This window comes from Cyprinodon variegatus, unplaced genomic scaffold (genome assembly GCF_000732505.1).
Source record: "Cyprinodon variegatus isolate N-32 unplaced genomic scaffold, C_variegatus-1.0 Scaffold411, whole genome shotgun sequence".
Lineage (NCBI taxonomy): Eukaryota > Metazoa > Chordata > Actinopteri > Cyprinodontiformes > Cyprinodontidae > Cyprinodon > Cyprinodon variegatus.
In genome coordinates, this window is record NW_015150864.1 from 585079 (window position 1) to 595498 (window position 10420).

The window sequence follows — 10420 nt, forward strand, 5'->3', positions numbered from 1 at the left end:
GGGGGGATTCTGCAAGAGCCAAATAGCAGAGACAGGACCAATCGTCAAAATTTTGGTGTCGATCATTCGATTTCATCCTGGACACTACAGAAAAGGGGCTAAAAGTGTTAAAAACCGGAATTTTCCTTTAAGAAAAGGGACAATTACTCTTCAGTGCACTTAGAGCTTCTGCATATAAAACCCTGAGATTAACAAACTTCATTAATCAGTATCATTATCTTTATACATTTATGGTGTTTCAACTTTACATCCCTTATGTATGTTTATTGATATTTAAAAATAAGAAAACTTTGTGGATTGATTTGCATGTTTTGCTTTCAGTTTTGGTTAATCTCTCATAGAGCCTGTTTACATATATAATTTTTTTTTTTCATATTTTAATTCAGCTTAAAAGAGAGGTTGCACTCATATATACAGAAAGAAATAAATGCATGCACATATTCCCCTCTTTGGTTAACAGAAGTTCTCTTTTATGCTTTGCACTTCTGTTTATCCTTTTTCATGTTCTTATGGTTGTAAAACAGGGTTAACTCTGCACGCAATATGTTTCTCATGCATCTGCTTATTGCAGCATGAAGCAGATGAAATGCATTATACACAAGCATAAAAGCAGTAAAATGATGCATGTTAGACTCGGTTTACTTAAAAAGGAAACTTTTCATAAATTATGTCGTATTTTCATGCCTTTATTTAAAAGTCATAAGATCTTTCAGAGGCAGTACTCCCTGCTCCTTAGATAAAGGGCTTCTGATCTGCAATGAAAAGACATTCAAGTGCAGGTCTTCCAGAGCTGTTGTTTATCCCCCCTTCTCTACCTTTTCTCTGAAGACATTAACTTTAAAATGCTCTTTAGTTTTCTGGTCATATTTCAAGTTAAGTTCCTACATCAGTGGTGTTATTCTCAATTTTTACCTACACCATAAATGTTTTTACATCCACCATGCTATTTGCAAAGTTCCTATTTCTAAAATGGGCAGTTACTGCCTTTTTATTTAGAACATTTTTCATTTTGTATTTGATCTTAGTGTGCCATTCCTAATAACTGCACAGTGTGTCTTTTGCAAGATGTGTTTTTCTTTGCTGTCAAGTCTATTCTCATTTTTTTCTCTCATTTTTTTGTTTACCTGGATGCTTTATTTGTCTTGGCAGTGACAGACTTCAAGCTCCCCACTGTAGTCTGATCAATCATATTTCTATTCTATTCTATTCTATTCTATTCTGTTATATTATATTAGCTTCTTCTAACCTTTAGAAGTAAATGTTTGGATATAGAAAATTTCAGGAAAATTGATCAAATCTTATTGATCCTATTTTTGTTGAAATTCTGTTTTCCTTATTTTTCTCTTAATAAAACCAATAATAAAACATTTTTGAATGTGTTTGGTGTTATGTGGATATAGTAAAAAGTGTGAAGGTTAAAATAATGAAACATTGTTCAATTGGACTTTTTTTTATCTTTCTTTTCTTGCTCTAATAGTAGTAGTTAAAAAAAATCCCTTTATGATTGAATGGCTTAAAGGGAAGAGAAACGGTGTTCAGCTACCTCTGTAGGGAATTATGTCAGCAGTTTCTTTGGCTTTTACCTTCATATGTAATCTTAAAATCACCTTTTCAGACTTTGATCTTCAGGAAATACGTGAGTTGTGTGATGTTAGGCAGAGCACTAAATGCTGATTCACAGCAAGATTTTACTGATAATACTCAGTGTCTTAAGCAGGTTTAGAAAAAGCTAATAAAATTTTGCATGATAAATAGTAAGAACTTTAATAGTTTAAGAAAAAAATATTCTCAAATCTAAACTATAGCTATACATAAAACATTTAGAATAAGTGTTATACTACATATGAAGAGGTTTACATTGTTAGCTGAAGGCCTTTTTTGTTTAAAGACATAAAAGCCAATGTTCTGTTCTGTCTAAATGTATGTAAAAGTGAGCAAAAAGTGAAAGATAAAACTTCCTCCTCCTTAAGGTTTCATAAGCAATTAAATGAAATGATTTGCTTTTGTTTTCAGATGAATTAGATGAAATTAGATGAAATAGATGAGGATCTTTTAGTCCTTATTTGTTGGAACTGAGCAATATCATTTGTATTTTAGACAATTCTTCCCATCTGAGTGATGAGTGGCTCTTTTTTACTAATAAGATAAATTCAGGTACATGCTGTTTATGGTGTTATGTGTTGGTATTGATGTCCTTGGTCACGACTGCCAAGACCCGGCCTCTCCACTTAAAAAAAAAAAAACCGAAATGCACAACCCTGTAGCTGTTCCCGAAAGGGAACGCCTATTAAACACTATCTTTGTCATTAGTCGCCCCGTTTGGGTAGTGATAGCAGGCCGCCGTGACACCGCTCCTTGCAAAACATTCCGGAATATATCTGCTTCTTCTGAGGCATTTCTTTTCTTCTCATACATTTCGTAGACATTTTTTCACTTAAGACCCTCAGCCATTTTCAAAGAACCGCGGTGAGAAAGGTGAGCTTCAGTGACTGTCTGAAACCGTAGCTCACCACAGATATATGCCTGAAAGTGCACATGGGCAGAAAAAGATGGCTGATGGGATGAGCATGTCGGACAGCATTACGTAAACATATCACCAGAATGATTAACAATTAGGAGGACCACTTATTTAGATGAGCCACCCGGCAATAAAGGATCATCCTCTATACCTTTAAAGGTACACTATGCAACCGGTGATGATTTTCCAGCGAGGATCCCCCCAGAGGGCGAAAGTAAAAGTGCACTGTCGTAAATATGCACAGCTGTTCTCCTGGTTTCTCCGTCAAGCCAGGCGCGGTTGTTTTGAGCTTANAAAAAACAACGAAATGCACAACCCTGTAGCTGTTCCCGAAAGGGAACGCCTATTAAACACTATCTTTGTCATTAGTCGCCCCGTTTGGGTAGTGACAGCAGGCCGCCGTGACACCGCTCCTTGCAAAACATTCCAGAATATATCTGCTTCTTCTGATGCATTTCTTTTCTTCTCATACATTTCGTAGACATTTTTTCTCTTAAGACCCTCGGCCATTTTCAAAGAACCGCGGTGAGAAAGGTGAGCTTCAGTGACTGTCTGAAACCATAGCTCACCACAGATATATGCCTGAAAGTGCACATGGGCAGAAAAAGATGGCTGACGGGATGAGCATGTAGGACAGCATTACGTAAACATATCACCAGAATGATTAACAATTAGGAGGACCACTTATTTAGATGATCCACCAGGCAATAAAGGATCATCCTCTATACCTTTAATACAGTATTTTAGAGACCAAAAAGTGGAGGAAGAAGTCATGATTAGAGTGGTTTAATGATTACTGATTTAATTAAAGCTGACAAACAAGATTCATTCTTTACAATATCACTTGGTTTCATTTTAGTCATTATTAGCAACGCCAGTTCTAGTTGCTACAAAATGTTGCGCCATACTTTACCCAATAATCAATCCAGCTCCTGTTTGCCTCCCACTCTGTCTACTGCTACTCCTTACTGGTATTTTAGCCTGTACTTTGAAACCTCTGCAGATTGTCCGTAAGGCAGTGGTCTTCATCAACCTAAAAGAACTAATTTAATTCCTCTGGTCGAGCTCCACTGGCTATCATTAGTGGCCTGCATCAAGTTTCAGGTTTCTGTTCTTAGCCTTTAATATGTTTAATGAAATGGTTTTCATTTACAATAATGTTTTCACAAAGGCTATGGGCTTCAGTTAGTCTTCAGGGCATTGTTGGCTAGCGATGCCTAAACTACTCACAACAAGTTTAGACTCTTTTCTATTGCTCCTTGCTGGTAGTGGAACCAGAACCAGGACATCCCTGTCTGTCTTTAGGAAACAGATGATGAACCAGCTCCTTAAAGAACATCTTCTACCCTCTTACTTAACCTATAAACCAAACTACCTACCTCCTCTGGGGTAAGATCTCTCTGTGCGCTTTCCTCTATTTCTACACTGTCTCCCCAGTTACCTCTGACTAATCCCACCTTGAGGACTGCCTTCCAAATAGCTTATTGTTAGCTTTCTAAGTGTTGACAAAATAAGGCAGGAAACCTGAGAGATTTAACACATTTCGACAGTTTTTTTTTCTTCTGGTATTTCATGTTTTTTAGGACCAAAGAAAAATCCACACCATCAGGGATCCCTCCAGTAAGGTTGACTTTTTTGAGCGAAAGTCCCATTTCTCCAGAATGTGTATGAATAGTTGCAAACACTCAAAGCAGGAAACAAAGGAGATAGCTTTTTTAAATAAATTTGTAGCCTTTATACATGCAGGCAGCCTATACTCGTGTTTACCAACACAGTATCAACAATTTGCACAACAGAAATAAAACATTTCCAGCAAATTATTACACAAATACACGTTTCCGTTTTGTTTGAAACTGGGTTACAATGGCTCAATAGCTTCCATTAGCAATTGATTTGTTGGCATTGAGGTTACAGTATGTCAAAACAGTATGATCTGATAAATGATCAAATATGCCAACAAATTGTATATTGTTTATGTTTTGGGACAAGTCAATGAAATCAAATTCTTAGGTGTGATTATTCCCTACAAGATCTGCTGGAAGCCTTTCATCAAACACGTCCAGGCTAAACTATGTGGAAGCTTTGCAATTCTATGTAAAGGAAAACCTTTTCTGAGTTATAAAACATTATGCATTTTCTACTCATTTTACCATGCATGAGCTATTGTGTACGTAAAACTGTGGAGTAACACCTACTGGGCATAACTAAGACTGTTAAGCATGCTGCAGAAAAGACTCATCATAATAATTCATTAGGCTGGTTATCGTGACCATGTTATTTTATTAATTCCTGTTTTGTTTTAACTTTTAAATTTAATTTATGTTGTTAGGGAATTTATCCCTTAAATGTGAAGAATAATTAAGTAAAACCAGATGTGGTTGGCTGCACAAAGTTTGAGCACTGAAACATTTGAGCAGAATGGTAAACATCCAAACTTCCATTTAAGTCTGTCTAAAAAATTTTGAATGCAAATATGATGAGTCATACACTGATTTCATACAGTGAAATCTTTAAAATAGGGCTTTAAAACATGCTCACCATGCCCTTTCTTCTCTGTCAGCTTATTGTCAGCCTTTGGGCATCATATTTTTATCAGATTATCATTCACCGTGTTGCTGTAATTCACATCACACCTCACAAAGCATCCAAATTGCCCCTTTACTGTCACCTTAAACGCTTTTATAAATTTAACAATTTCAGTCCTTGAGAACGTTATTATAGTAACAGGTAGTTGCCTCTTCCACCATGCATGTTTTAGACTTGACCTCAGATTGAGCCAACCTGTTACCACAGATCAACCAATCAATCAATCAATAGATCAATTTCTTTATTTTTTACTACAATTTGCATTGTTAAAGAGATTTCAGTTTCAGTACAAACTGTTTTTTGGGGAACGATTTACTGAGGCCATGCATGTCGAAGAACACTGCCTTTGGTGCATTCTTATGGCTCCCAAGGGCCCCACCATGAGGCGCTTCCCTATAGCCTGCACTGATACCTGTGCTGACGAAAGGCAAGAAGCAATCAGCACACACACAAAAAAATCAGCAAACAAAACAGCAAAGTGGACGATAACATTTGTTTGCTTTCTTAAGAAAGAAAGAAAGAAAGAAAGAAAGAAAGAAAAAGAGAAAGAAAGAAAGGAATTCATATAAAATAATGCTGACTAAAAATTCAATTCATAAGGTTCAGTTACTGTAGTCTTACCTGTGAGCTTTGCTTCCATGCTTCCTTCTCAAGGCGGCAGTCATTGCACCCTTTACATGTGGCCTGAGCCCACAGTTAAATACTTAGTGTTAGCCCATGGCTCAGTGTCTGACAGCTGACAGACTGACAAGGCCACTGAAAATGATGTGCCTGTGATGATAACAAGCCGGAGAGAACAAATCAGAGGCCCACAGGGATAGAGAGGGGAAACCCAATGACAGCAGCAATCACACCACGCTGAGTAGGACTAATAAGGCAGACAGAAGGCATTACACTGACCAAGACATAATGATGACAGCAACAGAGAGAGTCGATTACATGAACAGAGGAAGATGCCTTGGTTATAGAGAAAGATTTTACAAAGTCCTGATCTCTCTACTAAGTTGCTGCCCTCACCTGCAAAATATCTCAGTGATCAACTGATTGCCACATAAATTGTTAATCAAGCCGGATAAATATATGTGTTACATTTATTTCTAACATATATACCTCAAATTAAAGAATTCTGTCATCAAGCTTATGCAAGGTCTACTCTGAAGATTTTTATTTAACTTAGAAATGAACAAAAACACACTTAGTAGAAATGTGTTGTTAAATGCAGCTAAAAGTTAAAAATACAAGGTGAGTTTTTTTGGTTAAAAGGAATCTAACAATCTAACAAAAAACTACCAAAGTACAGATACAGTGCAGTAAATTTCCTCATCTGTGTCATTTGGGGTTGTAATTTCTCTAACATAACAAATAATCAAACTGATCATTACAGGTGAAGCAGTTTTCTCCACTGTTGTTTAAATTTTTAATAATCAAAGAAAAACATGCCTCTAAATCTGACTTGATAATAACACTGTTGTTCGCCTACTTAGTGATAGCACTGAAGTGAACAAAAAAATATATTTTTCTGTAGAACTCCAGGTCCTGATAAGAAAAAAAAATGCTCCTCAAAATATGAAGCTATCAGACTTCATTAGCCATGAATAGGAAAACATTTGTAGATCAACATCCTGAGATTGAGAAGATCTTCTGTATATATTGCCAGGCCAGCTTCACTGCTAAAGGGGATCAATTCTAACTTGTTGTTCATTTGTAATGCTAGTGGTACAGCAGGCTGCTTCTGTCTATTGGTTTTGTTGATCAAAATTACCACCAGCTTTGAACAGGTTAGTTTGTTCCAATCAATTCTGGTTTCCATCCATGTAACACCGTTTGTTCTGACTTTAGATAAATAGATCTAAAAAGTAGGTGGATCCTTCCTTTAATTACATGCATAAAACTTTAACTCATTCAAATGTTACTAATTTCTTCAGCACAGAAAGGTTATTTCCCCCTGTGACGCTTCAAGGAGCAGATCCTTTTGTTGCACGTGGTTTGATAATCAAAACAAGATGCACATTCTGGTCTGCACATAAATAGCTTAATGAATTTCTCCTCTGCATCCCATTTCATTTGTGAAGCACAGCACTATAAACAATAAAGACAATATGAATAATGTTTTTTTTTTATTATGTCTTACTGTATACTGTAGCAAGGGAAAGCACAACAGATTTACTTTCAGAAGATACAAATATAACATCTTCATTGGACATTGCCAGGGATTATTTCCAATGCAATGAACCAGGTAATAATATGTTGTAAGACATAAACTTTAATAAACGGGAGATTTAAATAAATGAAATGACAGAAAGCTCCTTGTGGTACTAAAGTGTGCTTTGCCTTCAGAGTTTGTCAAACTGAGAATTAGAGACCATTGCATCTTTAAGATGTCTGAGAGACAAAGCTGTTTACAGTCAGTTAAATGAAGAAAGATGCAGACAGACTGAGTTAAAGTTGACTCTTGAGGCTTGTTCCACATTCAGTGTAGACTGTGTCCAATGCTTGCCTCTTTAAACTCCTCTCTCTGTTCAAGCAAATGTCGTATCATTTTTGTGGGAGTTCCTGAAAGCAGTTTGTCTTCATGTTCTATCCTCAAACATTTTCTTTCAGTTCTCTGGAGGGGAGACAATCTTTGTTTGTTTTTTTAGGTAACATGAACATAAAGCTTTGAGACTTTGCGATCATTTTTGACCCTCATAGTCTCATCACAGAAATAGTTTTTGTTGTACAAATTGAGAATTTTTAAATTAATGTGACTGATTATTTTCTTAAAACTCTAATGCTGTCTAACCATATAATATGTTTTAGTTGCTGATTGTATCCTGATAAGTTGTTGCAGATTATAGTATCAACCATCTAAATCCTGCTCTTAATTTTCTCATAAGAATCTGACAATATTTGTTTTCTAATATATATATTTTTTAAAATGGTAAACAACTTTTAACCAAACAACATTTTACTGAAGATTTTTCTCTAAAGCTTAAGAGACTATTTTACTCAAAACATTAGCAAATTAATCACAATTTATATACAAGTAGTTCATCTTAAGCAGCCAAAGCAGCAGAGTGGTGTTGTATGGGGAGAATAAGCTGAGGAATATAGTATTACTATAGTAGTACGTAGTTAAGTTATTCATCTACCCCCAGGGTATTTTTTTTTTTATGTTTCAGCTTTATACCAAGTGACTTAAAAAGACTTTTGCTCTGGGAGAAGCACCGACATCTGTTGTTTTCTGGATGCATCAGTGCATTCAAGAAGTTATATTTACATAAAAAGTTCCTGGTGTCTGTTGATGTATTCAATCAGGCTTTGAGGCTGTTGGGACAAAGCTTTTATCCCCGCTTATCTAACTATAGTAACTGGATAATTTCAAATCTTCTCCTCCTTGTTAAAAATATAGTTACTCCTCCGCAATATTAGCTTTGCTCATCAGAGATCTCTGGCATCTCCAAGCCGACTGTTATTGTTACACCATCATCTCCTCAGGATCTAATATTTCCCCTTATATCCCTCTCCTTCCAGTCATCTGCAACTTCCGAGGCTCAGTGACTCAAGGTTTGGCTCTGGAGGTGGGAGAGACAGTGCAGATCTTGGAAAAATGTGAAGGTAAGGCTTCAATGTCATAAATTTCTCTTTGTAATTGTAATAATGTACTTCTTCATTGTTACAAAGAGCTTTAACAAACGCCCAGAGCACACGTTAAACATATCCTCTAAGATTTAGCATAAATATTTAATCATCCTCTTTTGTCAAAGGTTTTTTTGCATACATAAGGAGATAATAAAACTGTGGGGATACACACATAATAAGATTTTCCCAGCTGAAAGAGGAACATTTCTGTTGTGCAGACTGTTTTAGATTTAGCCTTTCTGTTTCACATTATGCTATTCTTATAGAAACAATCTAGTTTCCTGTGATGCAACAATATTATTGTATCATAAATATGAAAAATAGAAAAGTTTGTCTGTAGTTGGCAGAATTCAGGCCATTTGATTCTTATAGAACATAATTAGGATTGAATACAATTAGAATAGAATTCAGCTTTTTATTGTCATTACATTGTCACAAGTACTAAGCAGCAAAATTCACTCTCTGCATTTAACCCATTGCTTTGGGAAGCGGTGGGCTGGCATTGTGCGGCACCCGGGGAGAAGTGTCGGGGTTAAGGGTCTTGCTCAGGGGCCCAGAGGGGCAGCCCATGGGAGTGGGGTTGAATTCTTTTGGTATCCAAGCACAATGCCCTAACCACTAGGCCGCCACTCTTCTACATTGCAGTGTTGTGACGCCTGGAACCAGACTGATCAGGTCCTCATGAGGATCAAGGACTTTACTCCACAGTTACAATACTGAACTCACAGCATTTAGGGTGAACTATTAAATTATAAATTATTTTAGATACTACCTTACAACGTCATCAGTGACTTACATATAATCAAACATAATTTTCTGAACCAGTAATAGATGATGGATATAATTGGGTTAATGTTGTGGATTCTGATCATCTGTTGATTGCTTTACATCACACATAAGGACTGTAACAATACATGTATTTATACTCAGCTGCCAGGGTTGTACCGTAGGGTTTTATTCATACAAAAGGAAAATGCAACACTAGCGGGTGATCAATGTCCTCATTAAGAGGAAGGTTTCTTGTGTATTTCTTTGTTTTGCCTTAAGAGTCATGACAGAAAATAAGCTATTTTAAGCTTTTATCAATTGCAGCAGTGTTAATGACTAAACATAACTACTAATCAAAGTTTTCAGGAGCTTAAAGGCTCACTTTCTCTACCTATCAATGCTTTTTAATTAGATTTGTAAAAAAAAAAAAAAAAAAATGCTTCCAGTGATGCAGAAATAGATGTGGAAATGTGACAACCTATTTCATCACTTATTCTCCTGCTAAGCAACCCCTGAGTCTAATGATGCTAAATACTAAGCAAATACTTTCTCTAAGGTTTTATAATCTCATTAGAGACTAAAAAAAAAAATCCAGCTATTGTACCTTATAGTCCTGCCTTCCTTTTATATCCAAGTTATGAATAACCAGATTCTTCCCAGCATTAGATACCTGATATATTTTAAGCCCCTTTATGGCTAAGATGGTTGGTTATGGTCTTAAATCTTTTTAGAGCCAGAAAATTATTTTGGATTGTTTAAACTTATATGCTGTTCTGAGTTTTGCACTGGAATATCAAAACTGAGATATTCATCAAACTCTAACCAGTGTCAAATATGGCATCTAGAGAAATTAGGCTTAATAAAATCAATGTTTGACGCTAAATACTTTTTAATCCATATATATATATATATATATATATATATATA

General features: G+C 35.9%; 1 protein-coding gene across 5 annotated transcripts in view; it reads left to right on the forward strand.

Moving 5' to 3' along the window:
- Positions 1-10420, forward strand: part of dock3 (dedicator of cytokinesis 3) — a 220096-nt gene that overhangs the window by 67594 nt on the left and 142082 nt on the right. For all 5 annotated transcript variants that reach the window (XM_015388011.1, XM_015388012.1, XM_015388015.1 and 2 more), the window contains exon 2: positions 8618-8701. In XM_015388011.1, coding sequence (XP_015243497.1) covers positions 8618-8701 — 84 coding nt within the window. The remainder of the gene's footprint in view (positions 1-8617; positions 8702-10420) is intronic.